This window comes from Barbus barbus (assembly GCF_936440315.1).
Source record: "Barbus barbus genome assembly, chromosome: 4".
Taxonomy (NCBI): Eukaryota; Metazoa; Chordata; class Actinopteri; order Cypriniformes; family Cyprinidae; genus Barbus; species Barbus barbus.
The window spans coordinates 14,997,635-15,020,836 of NC_136732.1; the positions used below are offsets into that span (position 1 = coordinate 14,997,635).

The 23,202-nt window shown below is 33.9% G+C and overlaps 2 protein-coding genes across 4 annotated transcripts; both read left to right on the plus strand.

Moving 5' to 3' along the window:
- The first annotated feature begins 8,610 nt into the window (after positions 1-8,610).
- Positions 8,611-13,965, plus strand: LOC306861780 (uncharacterized protein). The gene is made up of 3 exons (XM_079404258.1): positions 8,611-8,759; positions 10,103-10,229; positions 11,758-13,965. Exons 1-3 carry the CDS (start codon positions 8,663-8,665, stop codon positions 12,026-12,028), a joined length of 495 nt encoding a protein of 164 aa, XP_079260384.1. The 5' UTR covers positions 8,611-8,662; the 3' UTR covers positions 12,029-13,965.
- A 1,860-nt stretch (positions 13,966-15,825) lies between these two features.
- antkmt (adenine nucleotide translocase lysine methyltransferase) lies at positions 15,826-21,507 on the plus strand. 3 transcript variants are annotated; one of them, XM_079415413.1, is made up of 7 exons: positions 15,826-15,897; positions 16,749-16,818; positions 17,367-17,530; positions 17,611-17,715; positions 18,226-18,366; positions 19,949-19,999; positions 20,123-21,507. In XM_079415413.1, the coding sequence occupies exons 3-7, from the start codon at positions 17,369-17,371 to the stop codon at positions 20,312-20,314; spliced, it is 651 nt and encodes a 216-aa protein (XP_079271539.1). In that variant the 5' UTR covers positions 15,826-15,897; positions 16,749-16,818; positions 17,367-17,368; the 3' UTR covers positions 20,315-21,507. The 3 variants fall into 3 exon arrangements, with proteins under 3 accessions (XP_079271539.1, XP_079271540.1, XP_079271541.1); XM_079415414.1 differs by having other exon boundaries at positions 15,842-15,897; positions 17,352-17,530; XM_079415415.1 differs by lacking the exon at positions 16,749-16,818 and having other exon boundaries at positions 15,849-15,897.
- Positions 21,508-23,202: the final 1,695 nt, after the last annotated feature.

Below are 23,202 nucleotides of genomic sequence, written 5' to 3' on the forward strand. Positions count from 1 at the left end.
CCCGTGCCAACTTTTTTGAGAGCTGTAGCAGACATCAAATTTGAAATGGCTCATTTAGTGGATAAAAGTGTAAACTTTTCTCAGTTTAAACATTTGTTATGTTCTATTGTGAATAAAATATTGGCTCATGTGATTTGAAAGTCTTTTAGTTTTCATTTCATTCAAATTTAAAAAACGTCCCAAAATTTCCGGAATTTGAGTTGTATATGAGGGCTGTAAAGAGCAAGTCAGTAGGAAAACCAAGCCAAGAACAGAACATTTTAAGCAATTTAGAAATCTCAGCCAGGACATGTCTGGAAAAACCATGACGTAATTTATTTATTTTCATATTGTCATTTAATGGGCAATAATCATGCTTTTTTTTATTGCCAATTCTTAAATAACTGTTAGATATTGTTACTAAATTAAACTCTAAAGTGCTACATTGTTTCAACAGTCACGGTAAGTTTATCATTTTTATACTTATAATTTGAATACATGAACTCTGGCAGTGTCTCTTGGTTTCATTGTGACTTGCAGTAAATTAGCATTATAATTGTGGGGAAAAACTTAATAACCCATGACATTTCTTTTCAAAACATTGTTGTACGTGTCCAATAATGTACAGTCACTATTCTTGTATGCTTTGCCAAAAATAATAGTTTGCCTGAAACAAAATTGATCACTATGTTTTTTCCCCCATAACAGATTTGAGCTTAAATACAACCATAAACAATGAAATACTGTTAAAGACTTGCTTCTGTTTTAACCATGTGGTCAATTTTATTATGTCACTGCCTTAAATATGATGTTTTAAAGACAAAGTCATTGTTTTTATATATTTTATATTTTTATATTTTATATTATTTTATAATGACATACAGTATGAAGCTTGGAAGACTAGGTCATTGGTTCTATATTTTAGATTTTTAGATTTTCTATGCTACATGTTTTAAAAATTTTATATTTTAATAAGGGTAGAATTGAATTTAATATGCCTTAATATGATATTACAAAGGCCAAGTCATTGTTTAGGTAGAATTGAACTTTTGATCATTTAAAATGTTTATAAAACTAATTTAAAGCATATTCATAACCCATTGTTTTCATATTTGTATTTTCTAGGACTGGCGTTACCATAAAAGCTGCAGATCTTTGTAACCAGAGAATGGCACAAGGCGAGAAAGAGAGCGAGAAATCGTTAAAAAACAGAGCGAGTGGGCCAGATTTTTCATTCTGGCACCCGGGGCTCAGTGTGGTGTCATTATTTCCATAAGTCCACGCTGGCCTGCTCTGCAGAGCACTGCTGGCCGGGCCTGTGCATTGGATCAGAGCTTATGGCTGTTGATTAGTCCAGGACTTGAGCCCAGATTCAGGATCCAGAGGTTCAGCTGGGTCAGAGGTGGAGCGTTATCCTGTCTTCTGTTTTTACCCTAATCATTTGGACAGTGTTCTGCAATTGCTGGCAACATATTTGACTTCAACTACAATAGCAGATTGTTGTTTTTTGAGTTTACGGATATCAGGCATTTTGAGGCAAAGCATCCAAAGAAAAGGTGGTCTCCTTTAAAATGGAATAAGCATTAATCTCGCTCTTCCTTCCTATTCCCATTTGTGCTTCCTCTGTGGCTTTGTTGTCAGACTTGTTCATGTAAAGTGCATCCATGAGCTGTAACTGATGACTTTTGCCCAGACAGGTTGAGACCTCCAGGAGGAATTTATAACCAGAATGTCCACAAGTTTGCATAAGCCCATAACGTTGTGAAACTCATGAAAGCATGTCCAGGGCATATTTCACCCCAACAAACTAAAGAAAGAAAAATGTAAATACATTTTGCATGCACAAAATGAAACACAAAGACTTCCATTAAACGTACTAACAATTTATTTATTTATTTATTTATGCATGCAATTGCTCATTTATTAATTTATGTATGCACGCATACATGCATCGGAGCATTTTAATTACCATTATTCTCAGTGCTGATTGTGAATAGTTTCTCATTACTGTAACTTAATTATATTTAAATGATCAAATTTAATTTATCCCTCTAAATATTTGGTCACTGGCAAAACATTCACTATAATATGCTGAAATGTTTGCGATTTATGTTGCTTGTAAATAAATTTGTAGTCTTCAAAGGAGAAAGGTGCATTTTTTTTCTTTCTTTTTTTCTTCACACCTGTGATGCAATTTAAGATCATCTATAACAATTAAAACTACAGTTTTCATAAACCTCATTATTTTCTTGCAGAAGTTCTGTGTTTCTGACTGGAGGGCATCCAGTTATTTTCCTGAACTCAATCGGTCCAAAAGACGCTGATCTCTCCTGCACTCTCACGATGACTGTTTTCGATTGGATTAGCAGTGCCTGTTTGTTTATAGAGGATCTCTTTTCAACACAGGTGGAAATTCAACTCTACCTCTGACTTTCTGTTTTATAAATTTCTCAAGTACGACCTTGGATTAATCTGAGGGGGTTTCATTTCACCTTCAATCATCTTTATTTTAGTATGGCATTAGGGTCACTGTGCACAAAATCTTGTCTTTTGATAGTTCTTTGGCCAAATTTATGAGATAAAATTTTTGGTTAAGGGGAAAACCTGACCGCTTTATTGCACTCTTGTTCAGTTTATGTAATTTGGAATAGCTGTGGGATTTGTGGACGCCACAATATGACAGCCGTATGTGTTCTGCATCATGAATCTTATTCTCTGTTCTGGTCCATATGTAGCAAAGTTCATTTTATCTGTCTATAATATTTTGCTCGCCCAGCCAAAATGACTCAGTCACTGAAGCTTTTTTTGAAGAGTTTGAGGATATTTCCATGTGTTTGAGCAATAGCGATACCTTTCAATCAAGAAGAGACACTATTAATGTATTTTAAGATTATTATTCCTTGTGAATTATTTAAGATTATTATTTCAGCCCAAACCTCGAAAAAAAATAAAAATCTCTGGAAAAACTGACATGAACCTGAGACTCAGAGTTGTGAGATATATACTCAAATTGCGAAATGTACTGTAACTCAGAATTGCGAAATATAAACTATTGTGAGATATAAATTCAGAATTTCAAAATACATACTCAAATTGTGAGATATAAACAAATTGTGAGAAAAGTAATAGATATAAACTCAGAATACTTAGATATAAACTCAGAATTGCAAGATATATACTCAAATTCTAATATATACTCACAATTGAGAGATATGCTCAGATTGTGAGATATAAACTCGCAATTCTGAGAAAAAAAGTCGTATTTATCTTTTTTTTTTGCAAGATGTAAACTCATAATTCTGACTTTTTTCTCGTAGTTCTGAGAAAAAAGTAATAAATAGTAATAAAATAAAGTAGTAAATGAAGGATAAAATTAATAAAGTGATAAATAAAGAATTGTGAGGTGCAAACTCAGAACTGTGAGGTATAAACTCAGAATTAAGAGATATAAACTAGCAATTTTGAGAAGAAAAGCACCATTACCTTTATTTATTTATTTATTTTTATTTTTTATTTTATTTTGCAAGAGGTAAACTTACAATTTTGACTTTCTTCTCGCTATTTTGAGAAAAAAAGGAATAATTGCAAGACGTAAACTTGGATTACTTAGATAGAAACTCAGATATGTGATATAATTCAGAATTGTGAGAGATAAACACAAAATTGTAATATATAAACTCAGAATTGTGATATATAAATTAAGAATTGCGAGAGATAAACTCAAAATTGTGATATATAAATTCAGAATTATGAGATATTGTCACGAATACGGTCCATGAACTTCCTTTCACTCACCACCAGAGGTCACCCGCTCACCGCATGCACTACACCACTGTTGCACTTCACCATTGGACTACAATTCCCATCATCCATTGCACTGATGACACACAGCTGTCACCAATCTCACATTGCTCTGGTTACACAGCTGATCACACAATCACACACGCTTTATAAGACTTGGACTTCCTCTCTGTCATTGCCGAGTATTGTACAGCATATATAACTCTCTCTACAGAGCCCACTTAGTTGTCAAAGCCTTGCCTTGCCTTGCGTGTTCTGATTCTTGCCTGTGTTTCCTGGATTTACCCTTTTCCTTGCCATTCGGACTCTGTTTGCACCTCTCTTGGACTATTGCTCGTGTACCTGGATTATCTCTCTGCCTTGCCCTGTTGGATATTGTTCGCCGATCGTCGACCCACGCTTGCCCTAGGATTACTCTTTGTCTTGCCTGTGATGTTCCTGTTTGTCATTGCATGAACCTTGCTTGTTTTGTGACCTCGCCTTTGAATAAAGCCTTGCAAATGGATCCGCTTGCCTCACGTCTCGTTCGCCCCATTACAGATATAAACTTCGAATTGAGATAAATTCAGAATTGTGAGATATAAACTCAGAAATGCAAGATATAATTTCAGAAATGCAATATGACTACTCAGAATTGTGAGATATAAAGTAAACATTGAGATATATACTCAGAATTGTGAGGTATAAACTTAAGTCACAATCTTTTTCATTCTTTTTTTGCAAGATGTAAACTCAGAATTCGAAGAAAATAAAACTCATAATTGTGAGGAACAAAAGTCAGAATTCTGAGATAAAAAGTTGCAATTGCCTTTTTTATTTGGTGGAAACAAGCTTCTATAGTAACCACCTAGCAAGCACCTATTGCAACTGCAACCAATCCCCTGGCATCACAACGACAAATTTTGCATAGGTAAGCACTACACATTTACTTCAGTAGTTTTAATTTAATCAAAATTGCAATTAGCTTTTTATTTTCTGTTTACATGTTTTTGAGCGAATCATTGTTTATTCTATGGCCTTTAAGTTTTACAAAATCAACCAAAGCTGTATGGATCTTTGACTGTTTGTCATGCCGCTTCTCACAAAGACTGGAGATGTATAATATTTGATTGATTCTGGGAACATGCAGTAGGTTTTTATTTCATAGCTCTTGGTCTGGCATGTTGTCATGCTGATGAATGCATTTCTACTGATACGGAAGGAGGCGAAGCCAAGATGTTATTTGTTTCAAATGCTGAATTACGTAATGCTCTCATGACTCTGGGAGACCGCCTTGGCCAGAGAGTTTCTGCACACTTTCAGAACATGAAGTTTATGTAATGAAAGCTCAAAAGTTCAATGAATAACATTCACGTTCTCACAAGGGCCTATGAAATATGACCCAGAACATCTATTTTCGCTTCTCGTTTGAAAACAGTTATGTCACATGAATTCTGCACGCAATAAGGGCACGTTATCGCAACACCCACAAGGCACATGCAGAACTGTTTGTAACTCTGTAACTTCTTGGAAATCCTGATGGCTCTAATGGGAATTGCATTACTACGATCCTAGATTTTTCTTTTAAAAAAGGTGATTTTTAATGCATTTCTGAACAACACAACTAGTGCTGGTTGAGTTGCATTCTTAAAGGAATAGTTCACCCAAAAATGAAAAATGTAGCTTTACATTACTTGTACACCAGTTCTCTGCAATGAATGGGTGCCATCAGATTGAGAGTCCAAACAGCTGATAAAAACATCACAATAATCCACAAGTAATGAAACTGTAATTTTACAAGTAATTTGAAGCGCTTGCTTCCAGTTAAAATACTGTATTATAATATTTGTTTCTCCTGTGAGAATGTTGTCTCGTCTGAATCAGGAGAGAAATATGCACCCCATTAACATAATTGTTCAGATCCGTTTTGGGCTGTTTTTGCTTGTAAATGGATCTGAACAATTATGTTGGTGCATTTTGATGTGAAAGGATTACAGTGCATGGAGTTTTTCACTGAAGGAAGCATGTTATAGATTATGGACTCGTATTTACAAGTGAATGTTTCAAATTAAAACGTCAGCACATTTTCATATTTTGGGTGAACTATTGCTTTAAGGGATACTTGCAATTTGCAACTGTTAATAATGAAAGTTAATGGGGTCCAAAGCAACACTGATCCATGATAAGTTTATTGTGTGCACAAATAACATGGAGGCATTTTTCTAAATATGTTAGAAAGCCAGCCCTACAGGTTTGAAATGACATTAAGTTGAGTAAATAATGACAGAACTTCTGTTGTGGGTGAACTGTCTCTTTAAATTTATTACTTGGCTCAGCCCCACCTTATATCAGGTGGCCTTAACTACTGTGTATTTACATTTAAATTAATCATTTGTTACAATGCACTTATTGTGTGCATACGTTTTTACATTGTACTAATATTTTTTAAAATACCTAAATGTAATTAATATAATTACAATTATAATTACATTGTTGACACATCCCTTACACCTTAACCCACCCTTAAACCTACCCATACCACCAAACCTGCCCCTAACCTTACCTGTACATTGTACTTATTTTTTGATGCAAGTACATAGTAGTTAAGACCACCTAAAATAAAGTGTATAGTAATAGGCAGTCTGAATGTACAATTTGACAGATTTTTCATAAACATATGTGATTGATTGAAGATGAAATGCTGAACACATTGAAGAAGGATAACCGATATCAAAGAAGCAAAAAGCCGCTAATCCTTACAAACGGATCATCTGCTTTTGAAACATGTTTTTCTTTTTTCTCCCCTGCATACTTTTTAGCCAGGTCAGATTATGTTGCAATATTTTATTTTTCCCTATTACAGCCTGCTAAAGATATTATATTTTACAGAAAGTTTGCGAATGCAGCTTCAGCTTGTGTGTTGGTGTCGCCTCCATCTCTGACTCGATCAGGTCCAGATGTTCAGCAGACCTTTTCAGGGAGGGGCAGGAATGCTGTGACATCAAACACTTCTCCGCTGGAGCTGATCCTGGACCTGGAAGTGATGCGGCAGGCGTCGTGCTGATAACTGCTCGTCCCCTCAGGGTGATCCTCAGCTTTCTGTTTGACTAGCATTTGAGTAAATATGAGCTCCTTAGCTATAAAGAGAAACAATTTATGGTTTAAAGAAATCATGTGCAGAGAGGATGACTGTTTGAATGGAAACAGAGCCATATCTAGAGACCAGGATTTGGCACGTGAACATCCTCTAAATAATGACTTAGCAACCATTCAGAATATCCTGGCAAGCTCAGTAAAGGCAACATTTGAAACATCTTAGGAGCCTTTTTAACCCCCTGGCAATCTTTTTCTTAAGAAAATGTAAAAATCTACTTGTTTTTTTGTTTTGTTTTTTTGCAAGTCATTTTTGCTCATCATTGCTGCATTTATTTGACTAAAAATGCATAATATTGTGAAATATTATTACAATTTAAAAGAACTGTTTTGTATTTGAATGTATTTTAAAATGTAATGTATTCCTGTGATCAAAGCTGAATTTTCTGCATCATTACTCCTATCTTCAGTTGGACTTTTCAAAAACTCAATTTTCAATTTTCAAAAACAGTTTTCAAAAATCATGTTTTTTCATTGTGCATTCCAATTAATCTCAGTCAAGTTGGGTTATTTTGAAATACTAGCTAACTATAAAAACATGTTCTTGCAAATAAAATCTTCAAATTGTGAAAACGTGAATTTTTTTTTTTAATAACTCTTGAGACTTAACTTTGGATTAGATGTTTCGGTAACACTATAGGGACCAATTCTCACTATTAACTAGTTCCTTATTAGCATGCCTATTATTAACATACTATTTGTTTATTAGTACTCATAAAGCACATATTCTGCATGACCATATTCTACGTCCCTAATCCTACCTAATACCTAAACATCTACCTTAACTATTCATAAACAGCAAATTAGGAGTATATTGAGGCAAAAGTCATAGTTAATGGTTTGTTAATAGCGAGAATTGGACCTAAAAATAAAGTGTGACTGATGTTTCATTCTGCATTACAGTAAGAGAAAAGAGCTGTAAAATGAATGTGGACAGCAGTTCAGGTCTGTGCAGGTCTTACAAGAATTTAATGAGAAATGTTTTAATTCATATTGATATCTCTGACTTTTGATTGTAAACGTTGGCATCTTGGCAAATCTGAGCAGAGTTTAACATCTCTTCTGAAGCTATAGAGAAGACACGTGAGTCTTTTTCTCAGGAGAAACATCTGAGAAGCAGGAGACCTGAGTAAAAGTCTCCATAACATCTTTACTGTGTAGAAACAATTAAGATATTGTCTCTTTTTTTCTGTTTCTCGTAATGTGAGCAGTGATGTCATGTATCTGTGCTGTTTGTCTCGGTTGAGGGGGTGGGAACAGGTTGAGGGAAGGATTTTGGACTGTGGTATATTGCTATAAGACAGCAGACGCACTTATGTTCCTTCACTTGAACCACAATAACAGGGATTATTTCATGCTCTCGTCTCCGCTGACCACTGGAACAAACCTCAAGCACAGGAACTGAGGTATGTACTCTGGACCACAACTCAAATATTATTCCAGCACACAAGCTGACCTTTAAGTATTCCAGTGAGATCTTGTTTGGAGCATTTTTAGTCTTTGCAGATGCTCTGCGTTTTCTGCAGCTGCTCGACATTTACCCTGAATGCCCATCAACAATCTGTTTACCAGACCAGTCAATGAAGCTCTTCGTCACATTTTATTTAATTCATTCCAGCGCTGAAGTTTTTGTGAATGTGTCAAGCATCTGCTTAAAGTCGTAAACTCTTATAAATATCAGACTGAGTGTCTGCACTAGATGCTGTAGGTTTGTACCCATCCTGACATCACTGTTGTTTCTCTGAGGAGGATGAGGATGAAGAGCGTTCTGAACCTGCTGTCTCTGGTCTGTCTGTGTGCTGCACAAAAGAAATTTACCCAGGACACGTCCGAGTGGGACCAACAAGGTAAAATCTCTTGAAATTTACACTGGTGTTTTCTGTTAGTTTGCACAGGTGCGTTGAGGAACTGTAAGAAAAATCCAGAGTTATCTGCCATTTCACTATTAAAGAGAAAATGTGAGGATTTTCTGAAAATGCAAAACTTTCAGAAAATGTTGTTTATCCATCTCAGGATGTCAAAATGAAAGATTGTATGTGATGTTTGACATTTATTTCAAATGGGAGTTGAGATTTCTACGATCGTTTTGACCCATACTTTGGACATACTCTGTAAAAAAAAAAACAACAACAAAAAAAAAACAGAAAATATACTGGTAATTTTCAGACAGGGCATTCATTTTACCGACATTTAGGTTAACTCTATAACAAAACACTTGTGAAAAATGAATATGGAAAATTCCTTCATATTAATACAGTACATTGTGCCCTATTTTTATGGGGTTTTTTTGTTGTTGTTTTTTACAGTGTACGAATACAATTTAGCACTCTAATTTGTGTGATTTTTGTCATGTTCTAGCACTGAAAACTAAATAAATACATTAATAAAGTGCTAAGTTACTGATTTAAATGAATAAATAAATAAAAATTCCAGAATGGATCAGAGTTATTATATTATATTATAGCTAAAGCTAAAGCCATAAAGAAGTTTCATTACTTGAAATAAAATAAACTTTACATAATAACACATATAAATAACATAAAACATAAACATATAATAAAACATTTTATTTCTGCTAGGTACCATGACAACAATTTTCATTTTAATTTAGTTTAACTTGATGTACTAAAATAACTCATACTAAAAAGTTTGTTGGTTTGTTAATGACTGAGCTTGTAAAGAAAAATATGCATTTGGCCATGGTTAATAATGGTTGATCATTAACTTTGGCAGTAGAGTTGAACGGTTGATCTTGGCAATTGCAGTCCCTTTATTACTTAAAAAAAAGAAAAAAATCGGACTCCAATTAGTACCCTACTTGTATTCATGGAAAGTGCCTATTGATATTTTATAAAAATGTAAATATGTTAAGAAGGGACCTTGGGAAGGGGGAAAAAAATCTTGGGTTCAGAAATCACACGTTTTATATATTATTTGCTTGAATGCACATCTGGTTGTGAGCCTACCTGATAATGACTGAAATGATGTAAAATCTAAAGCTAAAATATAATAAATTAAGAATAATTCAGAATAAATTAAATTAAGTAAATGCAGTCTCAAAGACATGCGTCAAAGTTGTTTAGCCTCCTCCTGTGCTGAACATATCAATATAACAGATATGATACAAAGCATCTTTAAATGGGCTTTCTTATAACCAGAAGCTCAATCTGAAGTTTCTTCACTGTCTCAGACAAACCAAAGAGCAGGAGCTGTTCAAACCTGACGCAGGTGCTGGACAACTGGAAATATGCCATCATGTACCAGGTGAAGGACATGCTGGTCAACGATCACGCGGCCATCTTACCAGAATACGTCAGGTGGGCTGTGAAATGTTGTGGTGACTTTTGACGGTGTTTGGTTTCATGAAACCAGGTCTGGTCTGTCCATGGCACGAGTATTGCAGTCCACTCCAGCCTCAGGCCATTTGGACATTTTCTCTGTGACATTTTTTCATTCTTTGCAGCAGCTGGAGAAAATTGGGATCATATGGTAAAAGAGGAAATGATTGTTAATCCAAAATATGCTTTGACTAAAATAAACCACCTAATCCACACAAAATGTGCTTTCTCTTAGGTGCAGGACCTTTGATCCCCAGCCTAAAATGTGCTCAGCAGCTTCAAGCACCATTAATTACGCATGAAAGAGTTCTTGTGCATAATTACTACCTCATTACCTAATTTCTAACTAGTATACTGCTACAAATCATCATTTAATTTTATACTCTGCCAGCAAAATGTGTCACTGTGGTTTAATCCAGGTCCTGGCATCCATACACTATATTGACTGAAATACAATCACAATGCAGATTCCAGCCATGGGTTGTTGACATTTTAGGTGAATTTAATATGAAAATGTATATGGAGGTTTAAGATTTAGCTTTTCTATTTTTATTATAAATAATTCATCTAAACTGACTACTGAACAATTACTATGTTTTATTTCATTCATTCATTCATTTGTATTTGAAAGATGCTAAACTTTAAAATAAATGTTTTTTTTATCCACCTCAGGATGTCAAAATAATGGGTTATTAACATTTAGCCTATTTCTTATGAGGGTTGTGATTTTTACAACCCTTAATTGTCACTATACAGTTTAAACCCCTATCGAAAACCATAAAAAAAAGAAATTTGAATTTAAATGAAGTAAACTTTATCTGAAATAAAATATATAAAAATATATTTTATTTCAGCTTGTTGACAAGGCAACATGTCTCAAAAATTTTAGTTTAACTTGATGTACTAAATTAGATAAAACTGAAATGAATTAAAACTATATAGAAAATTAATCGAAAAATTTAAATATTCATTAATAGAATTTAATTAATAGATATTATTATTATTATTATTATTAATTTATTTAGTTCTTTATTTTATCTTCATTATTATTATTATTTTTTTTTTTTTGCTTTTAAAACTTTTCCGCAATTTACCTAAACTAAACTAAATTTACTTTGAATTTACCGTGATGTACAATTTTCACTCAGAAACTGCTAGTGAATTACACAAATAATTACATGGTAAGTATCACACTGAATAAAAACATGAAATTTTGAATGAAAGAAAATTAATTAATAAACAAACAAATAAATATTAAATTTCTTTTTTTTTTTTTTTTTGAAACCTTTATAAACAATAATAATGTTTATTTATTGCTAAGTGGTTAATTACTAGCCCAAATCAAACGAATCCACTCTATGGCTTCTTGTAAACCACATGATTTGAAGAATTAGCCTATTTATGCAGGACAAGTTAATTGCCTACATTTAATTCTTGGCTTTAGGCGTTTAGGACAGACTTATGATCTGCATGTTTTTTATGTCTATATTTTATGTTTTATGCACAGGATTCAGCCCCTTTCAGATGCGGTAGGAGACCTTTATAAGCAGTTCAACACTCTTAAAGAGAACCTGGTGAAGCTGACCAACAAATTTGACAAGATAGAAAGCTTTGTGGATGAGATCCAAGCAGGAAAATTTCCCAGGCCAAAACTTTGGATGCCGCCAAGACTCCCTGTCAGGAGAATCCCACATCAGATGCGAGCAAAACATCCTGCAAAAGTCCCAGGTAAATCAGTGTGGGCTCAGAAGAGAGCCAGAAGAGGTCCTGGTACTTAACAGACAACAGTAAGTCCAGAGAGGCAGCTGATCAGCTTACTGGATCTGGAGATATAATCATGATGCTTTTCTAATAGTAGCCTGCTTAAACCAGAGGTAAGCCTGTCTTGTTTAAAGGAATAGTTCACCTAAAAATGAACAACTGCTGAAAATTTACAATTCACTTTTTTTTATCTTCATCAGAACAGATTGGATAAATGTAGCATTACATCACTTGTTCAGCAATGGATCCTCTGTAGTGAATGGGTGCCGTCAGAATGAGAGTCCAAACAGCTGATAAAAACATCACAATAATCCAAAAGTGATCCACACCACTCCAGTCCATCAGTTTACATCTTGTGAAGTGAAAAGCTGCATGTCTCTAAGAAGCAAACACATAATTTTATCCTAAAAAAATGAGTCCTCTATCCATAATACTGCCTTCTCAAGAGAAAAAGTTGTCTGGTCTGAATCAGGAGAGAAATATGCACAGATCAAGCACTGTTTACAAGCGCAAACAGTCCACAGATCTAAACAAAAATAGATGTATTGTTGAAAGGACAATAGGAGATTAACTTTCCACTGGAGGAAGCATTATTATGAATTATGGACTCGTATTTTGGCCAGAAGCGATGGTTTAAAGTTAAAACATCTTGATGGATTTGTTTCTGATGGACTGGAGTGGTGTGGATTACTTGTGATGTTTTTATCCGCTGTTTTGACTCTCATTCTGACGGCACCCATTCACTACAGAGGATCCACTGCTGAGCGAATGATGTAATGCTAAATTTATTCAAATTTGTTCTGATGAAGAAACAAATGCCTCTACCAACCATCTTGGATGACCTGAGGGTCAGTATATTTTCAGCAAAATTTTAGTTTTTGGGCGAACTATTGCTTTACTACAGAGCACATTCTGGGATTTACAATGTTTTATATTACAAAATATTACAGACTTACCTATGTCATAAACTGACTATGGGGCATACTGCTTAAGAACAATGGGTTATTTGTATAGTATGAAGGAATTTGACATTTCTGTATGCACAAATGATTTAATAGAAATATTACAAAAAAATGTATATTAGATCATATCACAAATACGTTGATATTTTAATATTAGAGACATAACAGTGGTAGATATGTGGCAATATTGAGTTAAACTGAAAAAAACCCCCAGCCATTTTCAACAGTTTTTATGTATGGTATTATGTATTAAATATTGAAATGTTTTTTGGGGGTTTTTTGTCTTTTGCTAATTCACAAGAGCTTATAATGTGCATGTAAATACTGTAAACATGGATTTTTATGTTTTATGTTTATCAAGACACATTACTCAAATGCAATTCAAATTATAAGCATATCAGTGCATCTCATTGTTTCATGCTATAATAAGCTACAGTTATCTAATTAAAAATGATAAACAACAGCCCACAATTACTATACTGTGGTTTAAAAAAAATAATACACCAGTGTTGAACAGCTGGAAAAGCTGAATAAAATTATATTTCTGAAATATTTCTGATGGACAGTGCCAGAGGGCTGAATATCTGAAGGTGTTTATTGCATTTGTTGAGTTTTCTGCCTGAATCTAAACATGAAATATATCATTTGACTTTCATGAAAGCAAAGCAGATGTGCTGGATGAAAGAAACCATCGTTCATTCTTTCCACAAGTGTTTCTTATATACGATGCTGTAACTAGCAAAACAATATTCTTACAATATTTCATACTACATGCATAAGATTCAGCAGTTTTTTTCATATGTTGACAATAGGAATTGTTATTTTGCATGTAAACGTGTCTTGTCAGAATAAGGATAATCTTTATATAATATTGTTTTGTTTGTTCATGCAACAGCTGTCTGAAGTCTTGATTAATGTAACATTCTTTGTATGATGTTTGGTTTGAAATAAGCTTTGAAGTTTGAAATGAAAATAAATGGTCAGTGTCAGTCTGGTCAGCTGTGACTTCTCTCCCTCAGTTCCCTATCTTTATAAGAGCGCCATGATCTGGAAAGATGGAGTAATTAAAACAGTGAGTAGTATTATTCATTATGGATGCCCGTTCCCGCCACCTTAAAAAATATATATAATTCTGTAAGTCATAATGAGATACTTTCTCATAATAATGACTTAGTTTCTCGTAATAATGACTTATTTTCTCGCAATAATGAGAAACTTTTTCGTAATAATGACTTCTAAAAAAAAGAGACTTACTCCGCGCATGCGCAGTGCATGAGTGGCGGCACGCTAGCGACATCTGCTGGTCAAAGCCATGCAGGAACACCGCAAACATCGCTTGTTCTGTAATCTAAAGCTGTATAATCTATCATTAAATAACGATTTCAGATCAATTATCTACATGTAGTCTTTTGTTACTCTGCCAGACAATGAAGTTCATATATTCAGATATAGAGGAATATATTCCAACAAAAATCACACGCATTTTATGAAGAAATGAAAGCCATTACACATATAAATTTAACGAATAGATGTTCATTTCGATGATTTGTTAGTTTGTATTAGCTGTCACTTTCATGCATCACATGCATAAGCCCACAGTAGCCCAATCTCCTCTCGCTAGCACAAAGCATCTTTGTTCGTTACCACGGCAACCGCTTGGTCTTCAGCATCCCACACCGCTTCTTGCAGGACATGTGAACGTGAAAAATGCTTAATGTGGCTTAAAGTACAATGACTAATTCAGGATAAAGTATTACTGATCATGCATACAGGCAAGCATAAGAACCCAGAATTTGAACACAACACCCAAAGTTACATGTTAAGCGTTTTCCTATAGAAAACCGTTATAGAAAATGCTGCATAAGAGTTGCTGTTTTGCGTTGCATTCATATTTTGGGTCCACCTGAATGCCTGTATATACAGTATGCATGATCATTAAGTTATGTACTGAATTTGGTTCAATCTGTCTTTGTACTTCAAGCCACGTTAAGCATTTTTCAGGTTAAGCGTTTGTCCTGCAAGAAGCGGTGTGGGATGCTGAAGACCAAGCGGTTGCCGTGGTAACGAACAAAGATGCTTTGTGCTTTTGAAATGAGATGGCTTACTGTATGAAGCATGTGATGCATGAGAGGGACAGCTAATAAAACTAATAGATCAATGAAATAGACATCTATAAATTAAGTTTATATGCGTAATGGCTTTCATTTCTTCATAAAATACCTGTATTTCTTAACTGAAATATTTGAAGCCGTAACTGTCTGGTAGAGTAACTTGCTGGTACGTGCTACAAATTAACACGACTACATGCAGATAATATATCTGAAATCGTTATTTAATGATAGATTATACAGCTTTAGATTACAGAACAAGCGATGTTTGCGGTGTTCCTGCATGGCTTTGACCAGCAGATGTCGCTAGCGTGCCGCCACTCATGCAAGTCTCTTTTTTTTTTTTTTTTTTAGGAGTAAGTCATTATTACGAGAAAGTTTCTCATTATTATGACTTACAGAATTATATTTTTCTTAAGATGGCGGGAACGGGCTTCCATAATTCATGCTCTCACGAAGATTAAGCATCGGTAAAATATGGGACTTATATTATAGAAATATGTCATAATATCGCAAGATTTTTATGCCAGATAGAGTAAAATAATTACTTTACTGTTTTTGTATTTATTTTATATTTATATATATATATATATATATATATATATATATATATATATATATATATATATATATATATATATATATAACGCGTAAGTAGACGCATGTTTTACATCCTTTTTAAACCGTATGACACTACAATTTTGTAGAAATATGCTCTTAGTCGACGGACCTTTATTTTGAATTGTTTTCCAAAACAGGAAGAGGTTGTCCTGTGCTCTGTTTAACTGTAGAAATGTTCATTTCGTTTCAGTGAAGGTTAGTTGTTTATTTCATAATGTTACTAAGGTTGTATATTTTTTCATAATGAGTTCAACACACTCATTGCATGACTTTGTGACTGTCTGTGTTATAAATATTTATTAAAACTAGCTCCAGAGATATGAGTGTTTCTCTACTTACAAATGTATCTTTATGTGTATATGTTTTTTGTTTTTTTTGCACTGATCCTGTTCATAATTAACCTTTTAGCCATAATACGTGTGAAAAAGTAACCTACATTAACATTTGGGTTTTCTGTAACGTTACAACTGAGAAGACATGTCAATAAAACACGTCAATAAAATGACTTTTGATGGCTGTACTGGAAATTATTTTGGTGGTGTAAAAGAGATGAATGCGCCAAAGTGTTACTTAACTAAAAGGGAATTATGCCCACATTGTCAATATCCCATGGGGATGACAATACATCAAAAAGGCCTACAATCTGTAATTGTTTGTTATAAGCATATTATAACTTTATATCAGAAGTAATTACACTTAGATTCGACAGCCTTTTTCATGAAGATGTTATCACCTGTTACCAGATAAATAAGTTACCGGATCTGCTCTGTCAAAACATTAAACTGTGCTGATAGTGGCACAATGTTTGTCTCTGATATACTTACTGCATTGGTCATCAACAGCAACACACACAAACATCTGTTAGGACTCTTCTTCATCAACTAACAATGTAGAAGGACTGAGCAGCCGAATGGTTCAAGACCTCTTTGTTCCTCTAAAAAGATGAATAATGTCATTCCTGTAATTAAATACCCTGAAAGTCTGCAAATTAACCTGATCACTCAAAAATAAAATAAAATTGAATTTCTTCACCCTTCTATCTTCAGGTCCAAGCCTGTAGCTTAAACCACTAAGCCACTTTTCAGGAAACGGGTACTGCATCAACCCAATATTTAGGTATGTATACAATATGCAAACGTTTAACACATAATACTTGTTTCTTGCTAATTTTGGTACCTGTGTTTGATCAAGTCACACTTACTCTCAAAACATGATGCATTTTGTAGCATTTTTACTTTCAACAACACTTTGTAGGGTGAAGAAGTCTTATTTATCCCTTAATCAGCAGGGGAAAAAACTGGCATAAAGACATGATTCCTGTCATCCTTTGAGCCAGATTACAACTGTTTGTTCAATTCTCAGACAATGTTCACATGTATGAATGATTCTGAAGAAATTAACCTATGCCTAATCCTGTTTTCCTCTTTTTTCACTCAATACCAGATTTTGAGTTATGATAAATTTTGACAACTTCTTTTTGTCATTCTTAAAATCTTCAGTCATATTTTGTGAAAAAAACTGTACGTGATGTAAAGATTTATAAATATTTTATAACTCGCCATCATAAAATTAGGTAATATTAGGCGTCTTTGCAGATCAGGCTGTGTAAATGTAAAATATGATGTATGAAATATAATATGGTCATACAGTTCTTATTTCTATAGCCATGGAAGACGACATACAAGAGGAAATCCTTTCTCAGTTCAAAGAGAGACGACTGGGCGGCTGGCAGATCCTTCAGATGACGGCGGGCACGGGTTTGGCGGTCTATGCCGTCTGGGCAGGGATCCTCATGCCGGGGTTTCGCCGAGTGCCTCTCAAATTGCAGGTGAGATCTGAGGAGTTTGTCTGTGGTAATGCTGCTCATGGGGAGAGGTTTATCAGCCTGTAACTGCTGCTGTGTTCCAGGTGCCTTATATGCCAGCGAGCAGAGCTCAAGTGAGTAACGTCATGACTCTGCTGAAGGGCCGATCTGGATGCATCGCTGACCTGGGCTCAGGCGACGGCAGGATTGTGAGTGATCCTCTTACTTTTCATTTTTTTTAAATGTTTTGTAGGAATTCTATTATGCTCACAAAGGCTGCATTTTATTTCTTCACAAATACAGTAAAAACAGTAATATTGTGGAATATCATTGCAATTTAAAATAACTGTTTTCTCTTTGAATATATTTTAAAATGTAATTTATTTCTGTTATGCAAAGCTGAATTTTCAGCATCATTACTCCAGTCTTCAGTGTCACGTGATCCTTCAGAAATCATTCTAATATACTGATCTGCTGCTCAAGAAACATTTATTATTATTATAAATGTTGAAAACAGTTGTGCTGCTTCTTATTAAAAACTACATTTATTTAAAATGCCAATGTTTGGTAACATTATGGCTTTACCATGACTTTTGATCAATTTAATGCATCCTTGCTGAATAAAAGCATTAATTTATTAATTTTATTTAAAAAAAAAATGACCTCAAACTTTTGAACAGTAGCGAACATGTTTATGTGTTTGTTTTAATCGTGTGCAGGTGTTAGAAGCGTTTCGTCAGGGTTTTTCTCCAGCAGTTGGTTATGAGCTCAATCCCTGGCTCGTTCGTCTTGCATATTTTCATGCGTGGAGAGCTGGACAACAGAGAAGTGTTTCATATCGGCGAGAAGATCTGTGGAAGGTACAGCTAAAGACTCAAAATATTATATTAAAACATATATTATGTTGTAATATATATATATATATATATATATATATATATATATATATATATATATATACATACAGTGCTGCTTGAAAGTTTGTGAACCCTTTAGAAGTTTCTATATTTCTGCATAAATATGACCCAAAACATCATCAGATTTTCATATAAGTCCTGAAAGTAGACAAAGAGAACTGAATCAAACAAGTGAGAGAAAAATATTTTCTCTTTTGCTGCAATAACTGAAGGTAAAGTTTCTTGTAAATGCTGATCAGTCCTGCACAATAACATGGAGGAGTTTGAGCCCATTCATTAGTGCAGCACCACTTAAACTCTGTGATGTTGATCGGTTTCCTCCTATGAACTGCTTGCTTAGGTCCTTCCACAACATTTTAATTGGATTAAGGTCTGGACATTGACTCAAAACATTAACTTTGTTCTTTAACCATTCTTTGGTAGAATCACTTGTTTGCTTGGGGTTGTTGTCTTGCTGCATGACCCACATTCTCTTGAGACTCTGTTCTTAAACAGATGTGCTGGCATTTTCCTTTAGTATTTGCTGGTATAATTCAGAATTCATTGTTCCGTCAATGATGGTAGGCTGTCCTGGCCAAGATGCAGCAAAACAGGCCCAAGCCATGACATTACCACCACCATGTTTCACAGATGGGATAAGATTCTTAATCTGGAATGCAGTGTGTTCTTTTCTCCGAACATAATAGCTTCTCATTTAAACCAATAAGTTCTATTTTGGTTTCATCCATCCATTAATTTTTCTCCAATAGTCCTCTGGCTTGTCCACATGATCTTTAGCAAGCAATTTCCTTTTTGGAGAACAGTGGCTTTCTTCTTGCAACTCTGCCATGCACACCATGTTGCTCAGTGTTCCCCCGATGGTGGGCTCATGAACATTAACATTAGCCAATGTGAGAAAGGCCTTTAGTTGCTTAGAAGTTACCCTGGGAATTTTCCTGAATAAATAAATGACAAAGAACATATTTTTGTCTCATATGTTTAATTGGGTTCTCTTTGTCTACTTTCAGGACTTGTGCGAAAATCTGATGATGTTTTGGGTCATATTTATGCAGAAATATAGAAAATTCTATATTCAGATTTAGAAAATATATAGAAAATTCTATATTTCTATAACTCTATATTCTTCACAAACTTTCAAGCAGCACTGTATATATATATATATATATATGGCAAAATAATTAACATGTTGCAGATTCTGAAAGGTGTATGTAAAGTTTTGACTTCAACTGTATATATATATATATAAATGTGTGTGTGTGTGTGTTTGTGTGTGTGTGTGTGTGTGTGTGTGTGTATATATATATATATATATATATATATATATATATATATATATATATATATATATACTTTTTTGTACAATATTTTACCCTAACTTTACACATCAACATTATAACCCAAAAAATATCAAATGATAGTATTATTATAGTACACTATCCTAAATTATCATACAAATTCTCATTCCTCATACAACATATGATTGATACACAATATTGTGCATAATATGTGTGCATGTGTGTTCCAGGTTGATCTCTCGACATATAAAAATGTCACAGTATTTTTAGCCCCTAGTGTGGTAAGTGATTCCTACATCATTAAGATTTTGAATGAATGCAATCAAAGACTTTAATCAATCCGTTAATGTGATTCTGCATTATATTATTGAGTCCTCGTATACTGTGTATTGTGTGTTTATCAGTTAAGTCTTTTACAAAAGAAGTTACTGGCCGAGCTGCCTGAAGATGCTTTGATTGTGGCGGGACGTTTTCCGTTTCCTGACTGGACAGCGTGTAAAGTAGAGGGTGAAGGTGTGGACAGAGCGTGGGCCTATCACATACAAGACCTGAGACACCGCTACCACTCACAAGATAAACATGAGAAAACCAGCTGAGAAACATTTGAAATCTCTGCTTTGTTATTATTTTATATTAATTGTATCATGTTTTATGAAATTATGTAGTTTAGAATGTTTTTAAAAGTTTATGTTAATAGTGTTTTTATTGTGCTCTCACTCTTAAGTTAAACAAAGCATAAGATGTCGAAAACAAAGCTGCTGTCTGTGGGGGTTCTTAATAGGGTTCGAACCCGTGGATCACTTTCTGTTTCTTGACCTAGATAATGTTATGTGTACAATATTTCTCTTTTACAGATAAAAGGAAATAAACCACATTTATTGTGAGTCATCTTACTGAATGTGCTATTTTGTAAAAAAGTGCATGTTTGTAAATGTGTTTACCACTCAATCTGCAGTCTTACTCAACATGTGCTTGAGATGATGGGTTGCATAATGTGAAGTCGTTGAGCAAACCACATTAAACAACCAGAAGCAAGAGAATGGCAAGCGCTTCCCTTTCATCTTCAGAAATAACAGATTGTCACAGACTGATTCTCACAGTTCAGGAGGAACATTTACATGCGGAAACAAAAAGTAACAAAGCTTTTGTGTCTGTTATTTGGTCTATGCTTTTTTTTTTACAAAGCAGAATGGCTGATGTGATGCAGATGTACAGTCAAAACTAAATTTATTCAAACAACTTCAACATTTCTCACATTTGTTTGCTATAGTTTAGAAAATGGTAATAAAATATGACAAGAACTCTGCATTAAACTGTGCCAGAAAAAAATCATCTTGATAATGTCATATGACTTTGATAGAAAGGTAGAAACCAATTACCAAACAATGCCTAAATTTGTTCAGTCTGTGGTGTAAAAAGGTTGCATTAGCAATTAAAGAAAAACACTTAAGCAAAACACAAAGTGTCTGAAAAATGTTTGGTTCCAATTTTTTTCTATTGTACTGCTACTCCACTGTATGAAGATTTTTTGGGGGTATAATATGTCACAGTTTACTTTATTTTGCTATCCTCACTTAAAATAACTATAGTGTCCTGCACCCACTAGTAAAAATATATCCAAAAATTATATTTGGCGTCTGAATAATTTTTGGTTTGACTCCAGTACATTTGGTAAAACATTACTTAAAGTCTTTATGCATAATGCATTATAAAAGTAGTTTTAATATATTAATTATGGCTTGTAATGCACTTTATAATGCATTGTACAATCGCATTAATAAATGTAACCACATTTAAAAAAAAAAAAAAATTTTGGTTATAATCATTTACAACAAGGTATAATGTATTACAACACACATTATGAATCATTATAATGCATTATACCCTTTAATACCCAATTATAATGCATACAATAAGGTTAATTAGTTAACAGTAGTTAACATGAACTAAGAATGCTTATGTAGCATTTATTAATCTTAGTCAATGTTATTTTCAGCATTTACTAATGCATTATTAAAATAACAAGTTGTGTTTGTTAACATTAGTTAATGCACTGTGAACTAACATGAACAAACAATGAATGACTGTATTAACAAAGATTTTAAAAAAGGGTGTAATAAATGTAGTGTTCATGCTAATTAATACATTAATGTTAACGAATGACACCTTGTTGTAAATGTTACCATAAAAGCTTTAAGTAAAGTCTTACCTACATTTTAATGTTAGCAAATTAGAAGCACTCAAATTAAACAATATTTATTCTAAATCACAAATATTTGACAAAACCACTTCTGTTAACTTGGCAAACCTACTGACCATTGTAAATAATATCTGGATACCAGCTGATTAAGAAAAACAATGCAAAAATTATAATACAAATAGATAAAATAAATTGATAAATACACAACAGTACATTTCTAATAGAAATGTAATGATTTCCCTTTTTTTAAATAATATTTATAATAATTTTGCATAAAATTAATGATGTCTTTATACATAACACTATATAGATGTCTTTTTTAGGATGTGGATCCCTCTATTTGGGGTCCGTGGCATCTAAAAGACTGAAAAGCTCTGTTTTGGCGGATGCATGTGTAATAATGAGGCAATCCCTGAGCACAGAGTGCGTAGTTACTCGACATGTCTCTCGTTGCGGCCGGTTTCATCCGGTCCGAGATTAACATTTCACTTCCGGTAGTTTAATGTTTAGAGTACATTGGGTGTCAAAAGCAACTAGTAACTATTTCATAATTACAGTTAACTGTAGAGCACATATTTCTTCCTCGAGGGGCGCTTGACGGATCAGAACACCGAATCCTCAATTGAGCCGCATTCAACTCTCAGGACGTGTTATGTCTTACTGGAGACATTTCTGCAATATAAATTATAATCACATAAGTCACATTATTACACAATATACATGTCTGACACGCTAATGGAAATTCTATATCTGAATTCTCTATAGTATACTCTATAGATCACGCCTGATTACTAATCGCAAACGACAGTAACTGGTGCACTCTTACCAGCGCTGAGAAAAGTAACAAGTACCACGTGACGTCTAAAGCGAAAGCGAAAATGCGTGTAAAATAAAACCCTTTTAAAAATACCTATTTTAAAATTATTTTTAAAATGTGTTGCAGTAAAAATTTAGAACTTAGAAGATTTTGGTATAATGTACGCAAAAAATAAATAAATTAATTAAAATCGATGTACACATAAATTCCAAATTGTTATGCTTATTTATATGCTTAGGTTTGCAAAGAGTCCACTTCTTCTTGTACAAGGAATTTTCCTAATGAAATAAACAATTGCATAATGTATTGTTTGAAAAGCTCCGTCATTAAAAAGTAAATAAATAAATAATCGCCTAATTACTATTCAGACCGGTCACTTCTGACCAATCAGAGGCCCCTTCTACTCTCTAAGCCCCGCCCACTAAAGTAAACGTTCTTTTACGCTGCTTGCCTTTCTGCACTCGCTC

Excerpts from the sequence above, each read along its gene's own strand:
- antkmt (XM_079415413.1), top strand. The coding sequence starts at position 17,369 with ATGGAAGACGACATACAAGAGGAAATCCTTTCTCAGTTCAAAGAGAGA. Across the intron at positions 17,531-17,610 it reads GAGTGCCTCTCAAATTGCAG|GTGCCTTATATGCCAGCGAG; the intron begins GTGAGATCTGAG and ends GCTGTGTTCCAG. Across the intron at positions 18,367-19,948 it reads GGCGAGAAGATCTGTGGAAG|GTTGATCTCTCGACATATAA; the intron begins GTACAGCTAAAG and ends TGTGTGTTCCAG.
- LOC306861780 (XM_079404258.1), top strand. The coding sequence starts at position 8,663 with ATGAGGATGAAGAGCGTTCTGAACCTGCTGTCTCTGGTCTGTCTGTGT. Across the intron at positions 8,760-10,102 it reads GTCCGAGTGGGACCAACAAG|ACAAACCAAAGAGCAGGAGC; the intron begins GTAAAATCTCTT and ends TCACTGTCTCAG. Across the intron at positions 10,230-11,757 it reads ATCTTACCAGAATACGTCAG|GATTCAGCCCCTTTCAGATG; the intron begins GTGGGCTGTGAA and ends TTTTATGCACAG.